General features: G+C 48.4%; 1 protein-coding gene across 15 annotated transcripts in view; it reads right to left on the reverse strand.

The window, feature by feature from the left end:
* DAB2IP (DAB2 interacting protein) overlaps positions 1-20520 on the reverse strand; it is a 974997-nt gene that overhangs the window by 22031 nt on the left and 932446 nt on the right. For all 15 annotated transcript variants that reach the window (XM_068249028.1, XM_068249025.1, XM_068249024.1 and 12 more), the window contains 2 exons: positions 8834-9036; positions 551-638 (listed from right to left, as the gene is read on the reverse strand). In XM_068249028.1, coding sequence (XP_068105129.1) covers positions 551-638; positions 8834-9036 — 291 coding nt within the window. The remainder of the gene's footprint in view (positions 1-550; positions 639-8833; positions 9037-20520) is intronic.

Below are 20520 nucleotides of genomic sequence, written 5' to 3' on the forward strand. Positions count from 1 at the left end.
TCCGTCTATCGGTTACCCCGCCTCCCGGAATGTTGGTGCGCCCCTCCCTGGCCTCATTGTCCGTCTGTATCGGTTACCCTGCCTCCCGGAATGTTGGTGCGCCCCTCCCTGGCCTCATTGTCCGTCTGTATCGGTTACCCCGCCTCCCGGAATGTTGGTGCGCCCCTCCCCTGGCCTCATTGTCCGTCTGTACTGGTTACCCCGCCTCCCGGATTGTTGGTGCGCCCCTCCCCTGGCCTCATTGTTCGTCTGTATCGGTTACCCCCATATGTTTCGGTTACCCCGTCTCCCGGAATGTTGGTTCGCCCCTCCCTGGGTCTCACTGTCTGTCTGTATCAGTTAGTTACCCCACCTCCTGGGATGTTGGTGCGCCCCTCCCCGGGTCTTACGGTCTGTCTGTATAGGTTACTTTGCCTTCCGGAATGTTGGTGCGCCCCTTCCCAGGTCCATCTGTATAAGTCTGTATAGGTTACCCCGCCTCCCTGGCCTCATTGTCTGTATCGGTTACTCCGCCTCCTTGTACGTTGGTGCGCCCCTCCCCAGGTCCTACCTGCGCATCTATGATCTTCTGCTTAGAGTCCACTGCCGCCTGCATTTCTGCGTGGTCCTTCTTCAGCTCCTCCTCCACCGACATTAACCTGCAATACAAAAGCGGAACATAAATCAATATCTGCGAGCTCTGGTCAAATCCAGCCCTATGGCTGCCAAAGACATTACAAGTGGATTGTATTGCACATCAAACAAACCCTAAAGGTGCATACACACATACATTTTGATTGGCCAATCAGTGACCAATTTCACCACCTCCATGTAGTAGGAGGGTCAACAGACATTGACAATACTATGAGCAGATTGTGTGGGTAAGCCCTCACACTACATGTGGGTGGTAACATTGGCCAATCATTAACCAATCACAATTGGATGTATGCATAGGCCGGGAGCACACTTGTCTGTGCAGAAAACCAGGAGTTTTATGCCGTGTGTGGTTTTTTTTTTTTTTTTTCTTTCCCTGCAATTTTATTTTTATGCACCTGTTATTCATGCCTTTGCATTTTTTAAAGAATCTGCCCTTTTATGCGGAAAATAAATACAGTATCCTATTTTGTATTTCATTAGGTGCAGATTTTTTTTTTATTTTTTTTTATTTCTTTCCACCGCTATGCAGCAAAACTCACGCAATTCAAGTATTACTTGTATTTATAAAGTGCCAACCTATTATGCAGTGTTGTACAATAGATGAATAGGAAGACAGACTACAAGGTGCAAGATCATGAAACTGAGTTTTTAAAGGACATACGAGGTGACATGAGATAGACATGTTTTGCAGATCTGCTAGCGGTTTTTGGTGTGCACCAGCCCTGTGCGCTTAGCACTGTAGTGCTAAGCGCACAGGCCCAGTGCACACCAAAAACCGCTAGCAGATCCGCAAAACGCTAGCGGTTTTTGAAACTCTTTTTCCTATTATTCTGAAGCGTTTTAGGAGCGTTTTTGTGTAGCAGATTAGATATTGTTACAGTAAAGCTGTTACTGAACAGCTTCTGTAACAAAAACGCCTGGCAAACCGCTCTGATCTAGCGTTTTTCAGAGCGGTTTGCGTTTTTCCTATACTTTACATTGGAGGCAGAAACGCCTCCGCAATCCAAAATCTGCTGCAGCCCGGGAGTATGCGTTTCTGCAAAACGCCTCCCGCTCTGGTGTGCACCAGCACATTGAAATACATTACCCGCAAGCGGCTGTAAAAACGCGAGAAAACCCGCTCGGTGTACACCAATTTTTTTCTCCTGCATGCGCCTTTTAAAAAAAAAACCCCCGAACGCTTGTGAAATGAATGTCTATGAGAAGGTTCATATCAGCGCGGGTCGTGCACTGTGCGGGCAGCAAAGGATGAGTGGACCATTTTTGAGGCGATTTCGCCTCAGTGGAATGGTATACGAGAAACGCAAAACGCTCACAAAATCGCTTTGTGTAGCCATTGCGTTTGCGTTTTTAAAAATAAATACATTGTATTTATTCTTTTCCGGGTCAACGAGTTCACTTCCTGACGTGCGTCAAGGAGTGAATTAAAAAACCGCTCGGGAAAAGCGGGTAGAAATGCGATTTGCCAACCCGAGCGCCTGGGAGAAGAAAAAAAAATCCCCCAAAAACAGCCAACACGAACGGCCACACGACCGGAACGCAATGTGAACAATGCCTTAAAGAGTTAAACATCAGGTATGTTAGTGACAGTTCCTGTCTGACTCAGGACTGGGTCAAACTACAGTGTGACCCACACTGATAAGAAATTACAACTATAAAACACTTTCCTCGCAGGAAAGAGATAAAAAGGGTTAATGGTTCATAGATTTTAGCTCTGGCATACTCTTATTGTTTTTGCTCAATGACAAATTCATTGAACTGTAAAAACTTAAAAAAGATAAAAAAAAATAAAATTGTTTCATTAGTTTATCTTCACTTCGGGTGTCCTTAAACCAGTTCAGCCTTCAGTCGTTTTCACTTTATGCATCCAAGCAATGTTCACCTCCCATTCATTAGCCTATAACTTTATCACTACTTATCACAATGAACTGATCTATGTCTTGTTTTTTCCGCCACCAATTAGGCTTTCTTTGGGTGGTACATTTTGCGAAGAGCCACTTTACTGTAAATGCATTTTAACAGGAAGAATAAGAAAAAACGGAAAAAAATAATTATTTCTCAGTTTTCAGCCATTATAGTTTTAAAATAATACATGCCTCCATAATTAAAACTCATGTATTGTATTTGCCCATCTGTCCCAGTTATTACACCATTTAAATTATGTCCCTATCACAATGTATGGCGACAATATTTTATTTGGAAATAAAGGTGCAGTTTTTCCGTTTTGCATCCATCACTATTTACAAGTTTAAAATTTAAAAAAAATAGAACTATTTCATCTTTACATTGATATTTAAAACGTTTAGAGCCTTAGGTAAATATTTACATGTTTTTATTTTTTTTTATTGTAATGTTTTTTTTTATTTTTTATATTAAACATTTTATTTGGGTATTTTTGGGAGGGTGGGATGTAAATAGTATTTTTTTGGGGTAAATATATGTGCATTTTTTTTATTTTTTTTTTACATTTAGTTGTAGTTTTACTTTTTGGCCACAAGCTGGCGGCCATGAGTTTGTTTACATGACGTCACTCTAGGCGTAACATACCCTTAGAGGGACGCAAGAAGCCAGAAAAAGCAAAGCTTCCGAGAGAAGCTGTCGCTTTTTCTGCAAGGGAGAGGAATCAGTGATCGGGCACCATAGCCCGATTCACTGATTGCCTGGCTAATGAACCGCGGGACGGGAGCGTGCGCATGGCCTCCTGGACGTAGGTACTACGTCCAGGAGGCAAAAGTGGTTAAACTAAATTCAGAGGTAAAAATAATCTGATGAGATAAAGGGCTGGTGCACACCGGAGCGGTTCTGGAGCGTTTTTTAAAGAGAACCCGAGGTGGGAATTATGCTAGTGGGGCACAGAGGCTGGTTGTGCACACTAAGACCAGCCTCTGTTGCCCCATGGTGTGCCTCAAAGACCCCCCTGCGCGCCGCTATACCCCCGCAGTGCTGGCGACAATGTTTACCTAAGCGCTGTCTGTCAGCGTCGCTCCCCCGCCTCCTCCATATCGGCGCTACCCGCCTGTGTCCCTTCCCTCCCGCTGATTGGAGGGAAGTGACGTGGGCGGGTAGAGCCGATACGAAGGAGGTGGGGGAGCGGCGCTAACAGTGCTTAGATAAACATTGTGCTGGCTGGGTATAGCGGCGCGCAGGGGGGTCTTTGAGGCACACCATAGGGCAACAGATGCTGGTGTTAGTGTGCACAACCAGCCCCTGTGCCCCACTAGCATAATAAATTCCCACCTCGGGTTCTCTTTAAAACGCTTGCAGGGGGTAAACCGCTTGGCTAATGAAAGTGAATGGGTTGGTGCACACCAGAGCGGGTCGTTTTTTCCACAAACGCAAACTCGGGGGCTGCAGCAGTTTTTAGATTTCTGAGGCATTTCTGCCTCTATGTTAAAGTATAGGAAAGTGGAAAACTGCTCTGGAAAACGCTACATCAGAGTGGTTTTTCAGGCGTTTTAACAGCTTTACTGTAACAATATTTGTAATCTGCTACACAAAAACGCTCCAAAAACCGGTAGGCATATTTTAGAATACATGCCTAGAATCGCTCTGAAATCTGCTTCAAAAACCTCTAGCGTTTTGCAGATCTGATAGAGGTTTTTGGTGTGCACTGGGCCAAACAATAATATTTATCCTCCTACTCCAAAAATTGCCTTTTTTGCAGATATCCAATGATTTTATTTTATATTTAAACATTTAAAAACTAGATTAAATGGTTTATTGTCTCTGACCAATTGGCAGCCTATTAAGTGTCCCAGAGTGAAAACATATTAACTATTGACCTTTTTTGCTATCTCTCCCCTGCCCTCAGAAGTTGTATTCTGCCTGGACATTTTTTATGGCTGTAATTTGCTTATCAGTGAAGTTTACTGTATTCCCCACAAGGTAGTGACAAGACAGAAGCTGTCACTTGCACGCCTGAAAATTAACTCTTTCAGGCAGCAAAAACAAACACAGCCTGGTTATTAATGTATTGCACTGTATATACACGTCTATCTCATGTCAGATGTCACCTCTGGTACAGTACACCTAAACTGAAAGACATATGAGGGCTGCCTTATTTAATGATTTTTAAACCATACCAGTTGCCTGGCAGTCCTGCTGATTTCTGACGTCAGCAGTGCTTGAATCGCACACCTGAAACAAGCATGCAGATAACCCAAACACCTGACCTGTGTGTATTTATATACCTCTCACTTCACATGTCCTTCAAAAGTTTGTAAAAATAAAACAAACTTTAATTTTGAGTATTTCCATGCTTGCTGGGGCCTAAGGTGTTCTATTAATAAGGTGTGACGACCTTTCCTGTGAGAAAACAGGAGAAAAGGTATTAGAATAGGGGGCATTTGCAGCAGTGGTACGTACCCACTAGACCCATTATTTTTCCGGCGGCGATTTTTTCTGATTGACAAGCTATTGTTTCTGTGATCTAGTGACGTGGGTACAGGTGACGTTTGAAAACATGTTGCGATAACAAATGTCACAGCGGATCTTTAAAAGATACCCGAAGTGATGTGACATGAGATAGACGTGTGTATGTACAGTGCCTAGCAAACTAATAATTATGCTGGGTTCCTTTTTTTCTTTCTCTGCCTGAAAGAGTTAAATATCAGGTATGTAAGTGGCTGACTCAGTCCTGACTCAGACAGGAAGTGACTACAGTGTGACCCTCACTGATAAGAAATGCCAACTATAAAACACCTTCCTAGCAGAAAATGGCTTCTGGGAGCAGGGAAGAGATAAAAAGGGTCAATAGATTTTAGCTCTGGCATACTTCAATGAATGTGTCATTGAGCAAAAACAATAAAACCGTTAAAACATAAAAAGTAGATTTAAAAAATAAAATAAAACTGTGGAATATCTTAAAAAGTCATTTTTAGGAGAAGGAAGATAAATACAATCATTTATTTTATTCGTTTATTTTCGCTTCGGGTGTCCCTAAAGATCCTCCATGACTCAGCGCAAAGTGCCACGATCGGTTGACTTCCCGTTTTGCGCCCGTCGCGTGTATCGGGGAGCACTTGTCGTCGGGGGATGTCACTGGGATCCATTTTTCTGAGTCGTCAGGAGAGTATTCAGCATTAGAGGTACTATAAGCAGGGTGAAGAAGTCCCACACATCATCAAATCTCCAAGCAGTGGTGTATGGATCACTATAGGTGTGTGTGTGTGTGTATGTATGTATGTATATCTCTGGACATTCCATATTACACTTTACCCTCATAGCTGATAAGTGCAGACTGCCTGTAATCCTTGACAGCCAATCTTGTTTCTCTGCCTGCCACACACTGGTTACAGGCGAGAGTAGATTGGTCGCCATGGGTCACATGAGCGGGTTTATTATCGGTGTTCCGCCTCCCTGCACGTCACCCCGCTCTCCATCTAAGCCATGTGATCTGTGAAATGAGCGTCAGCTGTGCTGTGACAGCCGCAGGATGGCGGGTCAGCGCGGGTCGTTCCGCAGTCACCGGCGCCACACAAGCACCAATCAATAGCTCGTCTATGAAGATGACGCTGGTGTTTTGGTTCAGAGGCCCTGAAATGTGCGGGATTTGCTACACGTCTGGCTGGCGGCTCCGCTGGATGCTCTGCAGAGAGAGTTATTAGCAGAGGGGTTAATGCAGGCCGCTCGTCGAGCGAGAATCTCGCCACGCTCTGCACTCCGCTATAAGTCTTGTTCATTCTGCTGGACGGGCGACGCGAGGCACCTGATAAAGATGATGGATGTTTCTCCTACAACTGCCATCAGAAGAAAACGAAGGAGATTCTCACCCTGACGCTAATTACATGCAGAGCACACACCAGCAGAGGGGACGTCCTGTTACCACAGGAGAGGAAGCGGCGCTGTCACCTCAATGTCACGTTACAACAGAGCATACAGGAGGAGGAAGCAGTCCTGTCACACAGGCCGCACAGGAGGAGGAAGCAGTCCTGTCACACAGGCCGCACAGGAGGAGGAAGCAGTCTTGTCACACAGGCCGCACAGGAGGAGGGAGCAGTCCTGTCACACAGGCCGCACAGGAAGAGGCCCCGTCACACAGACTGCACAGGAGGAGGGAGCGGCCCCGTCACACAGACCGCGCAGGAGGAGGAAGCAGCCCCGTCACACAGACCGCGCAGGAGGAGAAAGCGGCCCCTTCACACAGACCGCGCAGGAGGAGAAAGCGGCCCCGTCACACAGACCGCGCAGGAAGAGGGAGCGTCCCCGTCACACAGACCGCGCAGGAAGAGGAAGCGGCCCCGTCACACAGACCGCGCAGGAGGAGGAAGCGTCCCCGTCACACAGACCGCGCAGGAGGAGGAAGCGTCCCCGTCACACAGACCGCGCAGGAGGAGGAAGCGTCCCCGTCACACAGACCGCGCAGGAAGAGGAAGCGCCCCCGTCACACAGACTGCGCAGGAGGAGGAAGCGTCCCCGTCACACAGACCGCGCAGGAGTAGGAAGCGTCCCCGTCACACAGACCGCGCAGGAGGAGGAAGCGTCCCCGTCACACAGACCGCGCAGGAAGAGGAAGCGTCCCCGTCACACAGACCGCGCAGGAAGAGGAAGCGCCCCCGTCACACAGACCGCGCAGGAGGAGAAAGCGGCCCCGTCACATAGACCGCGCAGGAAGAGGAAGCGGCCCCGTCACACAGACCGTGTAGGAAGAGGAAGCGGCCCCGTCACACAGACCGCGCAGGAAGAGGCCCCGTCACACAGACCGCGCAGGAGGAGGAAGCGTCCCCGTCACACAGACCGCGCAGGAGGAGGAAGCGTCCCCGTCACACAGACCGCGCAGGAGGAGGAAGCGTCCCCGTCACACAGACCGCGGAGGAGGAGAAAGCGGCCCCGTCACACAGACCGCGTAGGAAGAGGAAGCGGCCCCGTCACACAGACCGCGCAGGAGGAGGAAGCGGCCCCGTCACACAGACCGCACAGGAGGGGGAAGCGGCCCCGTCACACAGGCCGCACAGGAGGAGGAAGCGCCCCCGTCACACAGACCGCACAGGAGGAGGAAGCGTCCCCGTCACACAGATCGCACAGGAAGAGGGAGCGGCCCCGTCACACAGACCGCACAGGAAGAGGGAGCGGCCCCGTCACACAGACCGCACAGGAGGAGGAAGCGGCCCCGTCACACAGATCACACAGGAAGAGGGAGCGGCCCTGTCACACAGGAGGCGGAAGCTGCCCCGTCACACAGACCGCACAGGAGGAGGAAGCGGCCCCGTCACACAGGAAGGGGAAATGGGGCCGCTTCCTCCTCCTGTGCGGCCTGTGTGACAGGGCCGCTTCCCCCTCCTGTGCGGTCTGTGTGACAGGGCCGCTTCCTCTTCCTGTGTGGTCTGTGTGACGGGGCCGCTTCCTCTTCCTGTGCATTCTGTGTGACGGGGCCGCTTCCCCCTCCTGTGCGGTCTGTGTGACAGGGCCGCTTCCTCCTCCTGTGCGGCCTGTGTGACAGGGCCGCTTCCCCCTCCTGTGCGGTCTGTGTGACAGGGCCGCTTCCTCTTCCTGTGCAGTCTGTGTGACGGGACCGCCTTCTCTTCCTGTGTGGTCTGTGTGACGGGGCCGCTTCCTCTTCCTGTGCGTTCTGTGTGACGGGGCCGCTTCCCCCTCCTGTGCGGTCTGTGTGACGGGGCCGCTTCCCCCTCCTGTGCGGTCTGTGACGGGGCCGCTTCCCCCTCCTGTGCGGTCTGTGACGGGGCCTCTTCCTGTACTATCTGTGTGACGGGGCGTCTTCCTGTACTATCTGTGTGACGGGGCCACTCCCTCTTCCTGTGAAGTCCGTGTGACGGGGCTGCTTCCTCTTCCTGTGCGGTCTGTGTGACAGGGCACACAGGAAGAGGAAGAGGCCCTGTCACACACACCGCACAGAAATAGATGGATTTAGCCATGGAAAGTGGAGAAGGGACAGAACATCTATTTTTTAGAGGTGCCTGCATTCCTATTGTTCCCTTTATTTTCCTGTCCCTGGAATCTACAATGAACCCAGATGGTCAAAGGGACTGGAAATGGACAACAGCAATAAAAACTTGATGGGTGTTTGACAACAAGAAAAGGCTTAGGTCTTGCGGTCAGTGTTCCAATTGGAGAAATGTTCCCATTTCCTGTTAGGACAGGAAGTTAAGCTAGACTGAGGACACAGACAGCAATAAAAACCTAAGAGAATCTGCCCCATCTTCAACATGCAGCAGCTATAGAGCAGAAAGGCATGTCCTACCTGCTGATGATCCCCTTCATTTGCATCTCCTTGTCCTCCTGCTGCCTGCGCAGTCGCTCATCGCTATCCTCCAGCCTCGCCTGGTACTCCAGCAGAATCTTCTGCGTCTGCTCATCTTGGTTCTTGCAGCGGTTCTCATATTCCTCTAGCTTCTTGTTAGAAAGACGCAGCTTGTCCTGGAGGACCATAATCTCCTGCTGATACTGCCGGGAGAGATAGACGTTAGTTACTTTCCAGACAGAGTCAAAAGCTAACATCACCTACATCCCGTACCCTCAATCCTCCAACCCTTTATCTACCTCCAAACTGCACAACTTTCATCCCGTACCCTCGATCAACTTTCATCCCGTACCCTCGATCAACCAACCCTTCATCTCGTCCTACAAAGTGAATCAATCCCCAAGTCAGCTAGCTAATTGTACAAGCTCTTAGTCGGTATTTCTCCTGTTTGGCTCTCCGGGAAATTGCTGAAACCCAAGAGAATCTGAAGATATATCTGACACCTTCTGCTGCCCAGCGGATAAACTGAATACACATCACCATGGCAACAGGTCAACAGGACCCTCTACTGCGCATGCGCACTGTCCCACTTTGAACCATATTGTATGGCTCCCGCAAAATTACATTTTAAAATACGTGGCGTTTATGGCTCTCTAAGCCAAAAAGGTTCCTGACCCCTGCTCTAACCCTTCATCCACCACCAAACTGCACCACCTACATTCCTTACCCCCGATCCTTTAACCCTTCATTTACCACCAAACTGCACCACCTACATCCCGTACCCCTCGATCCTCTAACCCTTCATCCACCACCAAGCACCACCACCTACATCCCATACCCCCCGATCCTCTAACCCTTCATCCACCACCAAACAACACCACCTACATCCTGTACCCCCGATCCTCTAACCCTTCATCCACCACCAAACTGCACCACCTACATCCCATACCCCCGATCCTCTAACCCTTCATCCACCACCAAACTGCACCACCTACATTCCGTACCCCCGATCCTTTAACCCTTCATTTACCACCAAACTGCACCACCTACATCCCGTACCCCCCCGATCCTTTAACCCTTCATTTACCACCAAACTGCACCACCTACATCCCGTACCCCCCGATCCTCTAACCCTTCATCCACCACCAAGCACCTTCATCAACCACCAAACAACACCACCTACATCCTGTACCCCCGATCCTCTAACCCTTCATCCACCACCAAACTGCACCACCTACATCCCATACCCCCGATCCTCTAACCCTTCATCCACCACCAAACTGCACCACCTACATCCCATACCCCCGATCTTCTAACCCTTCATCCACCACCAAACTGCACCACCTACATCCCGTACCCCCGATCCTTTAACCCTTCATTTACCACCAAACTGCACCACCTACATCCCGTACCCCCGATCCTCTAACCCTTCATCCACCACCAAACAACACCACCTACATCTTGTACCCCCGATCCTCTAACCCTTCATCCACCACCAAACTGCACCACTTACATCCCGTACCCACGATCCTTTAACCCTTCATCCACCACCAAGCACCTTCATCTACCACCAAACACCACCACCTACATCCAGTACCCCCGATCCCCTAACCCTTCATCTACCACCATACTGCACCACCTACATCCAGTACCCCCGATCCCCTAACCCTTCATCCACCACCATACTGCACCACCTACATCCTGTACCCCTGATTCCCCAACCCTTCATCTACCACCATACTGCACCACCTACATCCTGTACCCCCGACCCCCCAACCCTTCATCTACCACCATACTGCACCACCTACATCCTGTACCCCCTATCCCCTAACCCTTCATCTACCACCATACTGCACCACCTACATCCAGTACCCCCGATCCCCTAACCCTTCATCCACCACCATACTGCACCACCTACATCCTGTACCCCTGATTCCCCAACCCTTCATCTACCACCATACTGCACCACCTACATCCTGTACCCCCTATCCCCTAACCCTTCATCTACCACCATACTGCACCACCTACATCCTGTACCCCCGATCCCCCAACCCTTCATCTACCACCATACTGCACCACCTACATCCTGTACCCCCGATTCCCTAACCCTTCATCCACCACCATACTGCACCACCTACATCCTGTACCCCCTATCCCCTAACCCTTCATCTACCACCATACTGCACCACCTACATCCTGTACCCCCTATCCCCTAACCCTTCATCTACCACCATACTGCACCACCTACATCCTGTACCCCCGATTCCCTAACCCTTCATCTACCACCATACTGCACCACCTACATCCTGTACCCACTATCCCCTAACCCTTCATCTACCACCATACTGCACCACCTACATCCTGTACCCCCGATTCCCTAACCCTTCATCTACCACCATACTGCACCACCTACATCCTGTACCCCCGATTCCCTAACCCTTCATCCACCACCATACTGCACCACCTACATCCTGTACCCCCTATCCCCTAACCCTTCATCTACCACCATACTGCACCACCTACATCCTGTACCCCCGATCCCCCAACCCTTCATCTACCACCATACTGCACCACCTACATCCTGTACCCCCGATTCCCTAACCCTTCATCCACCACCATACTGCACCACCTACATCCTGTACCCCCTATCCCCTAACCCTTCATCTACCACCATACTGCACCACCTACATCCTGTACCCCCGATTCCCTAACCCTTCATCTACCACCATACTGCACCACCTACATCCTGTACCCCCTATCCCCTAACCCTTCATCTACCACCATACTGCACCACCTACATCCTGTACCCCCTATCCCCTAACCCTTCATCTACCACCATACTGCACCACCTACATCCTGTACCCCCGATCCCCCAACCCTTCATCTACCACCATACTGCACCACCTACATCCTGTACCCCCGATTCCCTAACCCTTCATCCACCACCATACTGCACCACCTACATCCTGTACCCCCTATCCCCTAACCCTTCATCTACCACCAAACTGCACCACCTACATCCCATACCCCCGACCCCCCAACCCTTCATCTACCACCATACTGCACCACCTACATCCTGTACCCCCTATCCCCTAACCCTTCATCTACCACCATACTGCACCACCTACATCCAGTACCCCCGATCCCCTAACCCTTCATCCACCACCATACTGCACCACCTACATCCTGTACCCCTGATTCCCCAACCCTTCATCTACCACCATACTGCACCACCTACATCCTGTACCCCCGATCCCCTAACCCTTCATCTACCACCATACTGCACCACCTACATCCTGTACCCCCGATCCCCTAACCCTTCATCTACCACCATACTGCACCACCTACATCCTGTACCCCCGATTCCCTAACCCTTCATCCACCACCATACTGCACCACCTACATCCTGTACCCCCTATCCCCTAACCCTTCATCTACCACCATACTGCACCACCTACATCCTGTACCCCCGATCCCCCAACCCTTCATCTACCACCATACTGCACCACCTACATCCTGTACCCCCGATTCCCTAACCCTTCATCCACCACCATACTGCACCACCTACATCCTGTACCCCCGATCCCCTAACCCTTCATCCACCACCATACTGCACCACCTACATCCTGTACCCCTGATTCCCCAACCCTTCATCTACCACCATACTGCACCACCTACATCCTGTACCCCCGATTCCCTAACCCTTCATCTACCACCATACTGCACCACCTACATCCTGTACCCCCTATCCCCTAACCCTTCATCTACCACCATACTGCACCACCTACATCCTGTACCCCCTAACCCTTCATCTACCACCATACTGCACCACCTACATCCTGTACCCCCGATCCCCTAACCCTTCATCCACCACCATACTGCACCACCTACATCCTGTACCCCCGATCCCCCAACCCTTCATCTACCACCAAACTGCACAACCAAAACCCTTTAAACATGCATACCCAGATCTACCACCACACTTCATCCCCAGATCTTTTTATTTTTATTTAGACATTGCAGATAACTTATGCCACCCTAATCTAGCTGTGATTGATTACAGTTAGAGGAGGCAGAACTTTGCTTACTAAGCATGTTCAAAGTCATTGCTGCCGACAGAGAAAATCACTTTACAAATATTAACTCATTCATTCACTATCCACACACATACAGCATATTTATATAATATCTATCTATCTATCTATCTATCTATCTATCTATCTATCTATCTATCTATCTATCTATCTATCTATCTATCTATCTATCTATCTATCTATCTAGTTTGTTTTCTACAAATCTCTTTCAAGTGGGTCAGTTCCCTATGACTGGCAGCTGATTCCCCCCCCCCCGTCTTTAAGAAGGGAAAATGATCAGAACTGGGAAAAAACGACAGACCCGTAAGATTAACATCAGTTGTGTGTGTTTTCCATTAATTTAATTCGATTGAAAAAATTGCATAGTTCTTTTCGAGGTACCATACGTGAACGTTTGATTTGTCAGAAAATCCAGAAAAAATGATCAAATATTAAGATTTTTCCAATACGTCTGATCAGATTTTTATCGGGAAAAAAAAACGGGATAACTGTCTTTCTTGATCGAAAAAAATATTCTTTCGACTTTCATTTGATTTTGGTTGCATAAATAGGAAAATCGAACGGTTTTATTGTACCATCTATGGGCACTGTAAAGGATAGCAGAGATACCGCCGCATGGCCAAGCGGCATGGCGGCTATCTCCGCGTATCAACTGGCGGCCTCTGCCGCGCAGCTACATGCTGCTGCTTTGCCTGGTCCTTCTAGTGCACATAGATTGAGAGCTGCGCACGCACGCCAGGCGACAGGACCTTTATGCAAGTAAAAGAGGAGTCAGCTGATCCCAGTAGTGCTCCGGATTGGCTGAGTGACTGGGGCGGCGCTGTGGAGCGCTCTGAGTATATGTAGGACCTGCCTGTCAGTTGCTGGTTGTCTGCTGTTGTAAACGCTAACGTGTTAGTGCTCAGACCTTAGTCAGATCTTACAGTGTGTTAGAACCAGCTGGAAATGGGAATTCACACTTAGCCAGTTTCCGTTGATAGCTTAAAGTACTTATTGCATTGTGATATCTGTGTACTATTCTTTAGTCTGGATCCCAGGTGTTGAAACCAAGGACTTCACACCTAGACTAGGATATTGCTATATTGCTACTATCTGTTATGATCTTCTGCTTTCCTGACTACTCTCCTGTTTGCTGATTCGGTACTTCTGCCTATCTGATTACTGTTGCCGACACTGCCTGAACCTTACTCTGAATCAGCCTTCTGGCTCTGTACCTTATCTGTCCGTACGTTGCTGACCCTGCTTGTCTGACCTTCCGATCCTCACTAGTGGGTCTAGCCATTAGTGAGGAATTTCTGAGAGCTGTCACCTACTCCCTAGGTGATCAGTCTTTGCAGCACTGTCTGCAACACTTGCTCCTCAAGTGTCTGCTAGCTGCAGTAGAGTCTTAATCCCCCACTCCTCGGGTTATCATCCTTGCAGCTCAGTCAGTGGTCCCTGCTCCTCAGGTGTCCACTGGCTGCAGTACAGTCAGTGGTTCCTGCTCCTCAGGTGCTCACTGGCTGCAGTGCAGTCTGAATTTCCTGCCCCTCAGGGGATTCTTGGCTGCAGTATTGTCTGAATCTCCCGCTTCTCGGGAGATCTCCCCTTTCATTACTGTCGCACCAAAACACGATTACACATTAGTTGTCCTGTGTCTAGCTATACTAGTATTATTGGTGATTCTGCAGGTCACCACATACTCAGGTATAGCATCTGTATTATTGGCGATTCTGCAGATCACCAATAATCAAAAAATCTGTGTTGCTGACACCAATCGTTACAGGCACCATAAGAGACGTTATACAAGACTTCATAGCACAGAATAGTCTTATTTCAGCTCATCAGCATGAGTTTACTGAAGACAGATCTGATCTCACCAGCATGCTCCACTTTTATGAAGTGGTGAATAAACATTTAGATCTTGGGACAGCTATAGATGTAGTGTACTTGGACTTTGCAAAGGCTTTTGATACTGCTCTCCACAATAGCCTGGTGCAGAAGCTGGGGATATAGGGACTAGGAGAAATGTGTGTATGTGGATAGAGAACAGTAAACAAGAGTGATGGATCATATTCAAAATGGGAAACTGTTAGCAATGGGGTCCCGCAAGGGTCAGTACTAGGACCAATCCTTAAGTGTGCTTATGATCTAGCAGATGAAATACAGAGTATGTCCTTTCTATAATATGTTGCTATCTTTGCAGATGGCACCACATTATAGGAAGGACATTGATATAGATACATCAGAGGGCAATACAAAAGCTTGGCAGATTAGCTTGTTTTTCCCTAGGCTTGTACAAAAGACAAAGGGACATGGTCGGGTATGGAGGAAAAAAGGTTTTGCCATCTATTCAAGAACTTTTTTTTTTATTTTTATTTTTTTTTAATGGTAAGAGTGGTTAAAGGACAACTGAAGTGAAAAGTATAGAAGGGCTGCCAGGCAACTGGTATTGCTGATCTCTTTGACTGCAGTAGTGTCTGAATCCCACCAGGAACAAGCATGCAGCTTATCTTGTCAGATCTGACAATGTCAGAATCACCTGATCTGCTACATGCTGGTTCAGGGTCTATGGCTAAAAGCATTAGTGGCAGAGGATCACCAGGTAACTGGTATTGCTTGAAAGGAAATCAATATGGAAGCTTTAGTCTACCTCTCATTTCAGTTGTTCTTTCAAAGTTTTTAACTGCTTGCTTGGCGGTCTTGTTACAGTTGTCCTTTAAAATCTGTAACATGTCACCACAGACAGCAAATTCTATATCTGCATTTTAAGAGGGCCGGGATGCTTTCCTTGCAATGAAGGGCATCCATGGCTATAATTACTGTGTTTGTAGCCGGGGAGTTATGAGCAGGGTGAGCTGAGTGGCTGCTCAAATCCCTGGCGAGTTGTCGCAACTCTGAGGGAGATGTGCCGGAACCCCGTATTACCCTTACGCTCCCCGCGCGTTATAATATTACTGCTATGGTGGCACCTCGTTTCGGTGGAAGGTAATTCCCAGCAATATTGAACCAGGGATTTTATCTGCCACCTGGAGCTGGGAAGGAATTTTGTCCCTTTAATTGTTAATTATCCTATGAATCCGAGTTCCTCATTAAGGTAAAATAATACACTGAGCTCAGTAAGGAAGGGTGAGAATTTCTCCTGTTCATAGATGGTAATTATAATAATTGTGGCGTAGGGTTTTATTTCCTCTGATACACGAAGACCCCCCCCCCTCTGCTGTCACCATAATGGAGTCCGAGCTGTGATCAGACTGCGGCCTCTTCTCTGATCCGCCACCACACCGGGGTCGCCCCTCTGCCCCCTTCCTCACATCCTCTATTCAATTAGCACCATTAATTAGATGATGATGGTTTTCAGGGAAATAATTGGACTGTTGGAGTCTCAGAGAAGAGAGCGTTTCTGATATCGGGTTCCTTGGTGGTGGAGGGTTAGGATGATGGGCGCTGTGGGGTGTCAGTGGGGATCAGAGCTGACAGTCTCCTGTAGGAAGGGTGGGGGGAGGGGCTTAGCAGGGGGCGCTCTCCCTGATCCTTGCGCTGCTGGGCTTGTTTGTGCTGCAGGCGGCGGTGCGCAGTGCGCGCCCCTCTCAGCGACGTCCAGACAAGGCCCGCCAGCTGGGCCACCATCACGTCTGGAAAGGAAACATTTTTCTAATGAGCTTCTTGTGCTGGGGGGAGCACAGCTGGGGGTCCCTTCACAACATGTTACAGTCTGCAGCGAGTGATGAGAGCGGGTGAAGCAGGCGTGAGCCACAGACCCGACCATCGATACATCCCAGGAATTATTGTAGTGTATTATTGCAGTATGGCTGCAGCAAGCTGCGTGTGTCTCAGTGTTACAAGCCCTACTCCATAGAGCCAAATTAATCTATACAACAGAAGTAGATGTGCCTGGCACTCAGTAGTGGGGGTGGAAATTGGTCCCTGCACCTTTTAAAAAGCAACTCCGTCTATTAAGCTTCACTGCTCAGCAATATGTGTAGAGGCGTGCATCCGGGCCAACATGGGCAACTGAAGATATGTAGTACATATGAGGCGGTCCGTGCACTGCGTCTTTAAATCACATTTATTGTCCAAGGTTATCACCAGCAGACATTGACATTGTATGCGTGTTCACAACATGTATGAAGCGGAACAGTCTGACCTGTGTCCAAGACGGATGCGGGGGTGTGACCAGGGGATGAGAGGACGGCACAACAGCCGTTTCACGCCGGTGTGGCGCTTGCTCACGTGCGTATGTCCTTGGGCAATGGCGGCGCGTTCGGACCTCTGTGATGTAGACAAGAGGCCCCGCCCACCGCGTTCGCCATTGGTCCGCGGAACTGTGATGCGATAGTGACTGGGCTAAAGGGGAGGGGACGGGCCGTGTCATGTGACGTGTCATGTGTGTCCTGTGAGTGACAGGGGAAACTCTTCTACTTTGGACCAATGGTTGTGCAGGGGGGAGGATCGCCTTAATACGGCGAGTACAACAAGACTGCGTTACATAAACACCATTGTGCACACTGCAATAAACATTTGCCAAGGAACATTGGCGTGTTAGAAACTGTGCTAACACATTATTGACTTAAAATAAAGCTTTAAACCATGTGATATTGAGAAAAGTGATCCATTATAAAAGGGTAAAGTCCATCCCATCTATACACATTCCTATGATTGCACCTATACCCCATGATTCTTTTGATGTCTGCTGACATAAGAACCCTCTTTGTTTACCTTTATTAAATACTATAGATTAAAAAGGAATAAGACCACCTCAATTCCCATTCTAAAATCAACATGCAGTTTGGGAGGCACATGGAGAGAAGGACACAAAAAATCAGGGGGGGACCCCCGAAAACAAAAGGGCTGCCTAAAACCCACCCAAACCTAAAAGCCCTATTGAGGGCTATTTTGTCCCCTACCCTTGTGTTTAATCCTACCAGGGTACCGGGGTGAGAGCGGCTGTTGTGCCGTCCTCTCATCCCCTGGTCACACCCCCGCATCCGTCTTGGACACAGGTCAGACTGTTCCGCTTCATACATGTTGTGAACACGCATACAATGTCAATGTCTGCTGGTGATAACCTTGGACAATAAATGTGATTTAAAGACGCAGTGCACGGACCGCCAAATTAATCTATGCCATGCACTGATGAGGATCAACCAATCCGAAACAGTCTCTATGCATGTTGGATTATTCTTGCTCTGTACAAATTAACAAGCTGACACATCATTGCATTCCAGCGGTTCTGGAGGTGTGTTTAGCTTCTAAGGTAACAATGGTTAATTTGCATATATTCAGCAGTGATGCATTGTGGGAGACATCTCGGAACGCACTCCAACCTGAATTATTGCAAATTCTTTCTGTTTTAGGAAAGTATATTTTTGTTTTCACTGAACCAATCCCACTGATTTTATTTCTGACCATTCTGAATACTGTGATAAAATCTCTCTCTCTCTCTCCCTAAAGCCACTTTGAAAAAAAAACAAAACAGATACTTGCCTAAGGAGAGGAATGTCTCTGCCTCCTATAGAGCCTTCCCGTTTCTCCTACGGTTCCCTCGTTCCACCGCTGGCTCCCCCATTAATAGTCTCCGACTGATCTCTGCCACTGCGGGAGGCTTTGGAGGTTCGGTAGCCCGAGTGCTCCCAAGCACTCCGCCGCTCTGTACTGCGCATGCACAAGCATGCTGTCTCGCACAGACACACTACAGAGCTGCCTGTTTTCAGGAGCACTCGGGCTCCCATAGCCTCCCCCGGGGGGAGATTTGAACGAGGGATTCTGCGCTGGAACGGGCACCGGGAGAGGAGAGGGAAGGCTCTATAGGATCCAGAGCCTTCCCTCTACTTGGGTACCTTTTGCTGTAAGTGGCTTCAGATTCTCTTTAAGGTGGCCATACATCAGGCCATTTTGTGGGCCGATTGACCCAATATATCTGCCTGATCGATTTCAGACCGAAATCAGTTGAAAAGATTGATCGGTTATGCTGGAATATCTTAGTCACAAGTGCTGAATCAGGAGTATGGCGATAACTGTGTTCGATATGACGAGGACTGACGGACCCCCTGCCGGTGTGCCCCCAAGTGTATAGTGTCTTCCATGCCCATGTGCGTGTATTAAAGCCTCACCTCTCCGCCAGTGTGATTCCAGGTCACGTGACGTCATAACTCGCTCCTGGTGCCACGTGATAGGGGCGTCCGTGGTTGCAGTGCACAAGGCAGAGGGAGAAGTGAGATTTTATGGAGTGTGCATTTTTATACTGAGGGGTATCCAGGCATAATGCTGTACACAAGAGCACAACACTAACGGGTTATCACTGTCCAGGAATGATGCATCATGGGGAGTATGTCTCTCTCATCTGGAGACCTTCAATAATTTCTGCTGTAAAAAGGGGCTATAACCCAGGATTGAACTTCACCCCGATCAGTAGCGCATGGGTAGGGAACCTATGGCTGGGGAGCCAGATGTGACTCTTTTGATGGCTACATCTGGCTCACAGACAAATCAGTAGGGGTCGATTCCCTAAGCTACACTGCTCAAGCAGCGCAGCTCAGTGTGGCAGCGCAAGTAACATTTTCAAAGTAGGCACGATACTTCTCAGGTCCAGTGACTTTGTAGGACGAGATCCCCGCACTTTGATTGGCCCTATAGGCTGCCTGTCAAGTGACAGGCAGCCTATTGGGCAAATCAAAGTGCGGGGATCTTGCCCTACAAAGTGAATCAACTCCTAAGTCAGCTAGCTAATTGTACAAGCTGTTAGTCTGCATTTCTCCTGTCTGGAGACATTGCTTGATTTATCTTCTATTTTTTTTACCTTCTCAGTTTGCAAAATAATTGAGTTTCCCCTGACTACAACCTTTTTGTAAAGTTCCTCTTTAAAGAGCAAAGTTGTACTCCACGAGCGAATATTGTTACAATGGTGAGGACACACAGTCTACAGTGAGCCAGAGATTGCAAAGTAACCGAAGGACATATGAAAAACTAAACAGTAATAAAATAGTAAATAATATAATAAACAAGCAATAAAACATTTCAATTAATGTTATCACTACAATAAAATATTGATAATCGTTAAAAAATAATTAGAGAAATCATAATAAAAACAGTATGACAGCAATAACTTTATAAGTAATAAAAATGATTGCTAGTTCTAGCCCATAATGTCCTCAAAGCTACAATTTGCTGTCCTGTTTAACCTAAAAGGTATTTTCCTCCTCTCCACCCATTTCCCTCCCACTTCAGACTTTCTATTTACTACTTTATTATTAGTGTGAACAGCTTTTTATTCCTCAAAAATATCTAAAATCGCAAATTTGCCCCTCTTCCCCCAATGCTAAGGAAAAGAAATAAAATAAGGAAAAGAAACAAAAAAAGGTGTGAAATCATTCCAGCATTAGTAAAAGCTCCTTTTAGCAGCGGGGCACACTGGAGGGCCATTAAATATGAGGTCACCATGGCTGAGCCCTTGACACGCCCAGCACTACCCACACAAGGATGCCATGCCCCGCCCATATACAGTACTATCACTGTGCAAGCATGCCAGGAAAGACCTTGTATGTTTAAACACTCAGTGGAACCCAGAACATACTGTATACATACTGGTGCAGGCACCACCACCACAGAATAACT

Source organism: Hyperolius riggenbachi, chromosome 8 (genome assembly GCF_040937935.1).
Source record: "Hyperolius riggenbachi isolate aHypRig1 chromosome 8, aHypRig1.pri, whole genome shotgun sequence".
Classification (NCBI taxonomy): domain Eukaryota; kingdom Metazoa; phylum Chordata; class Amphibia; order Anura; family Hyperoliidae; genus Hyperolius; species Hyperolius riggenbachi.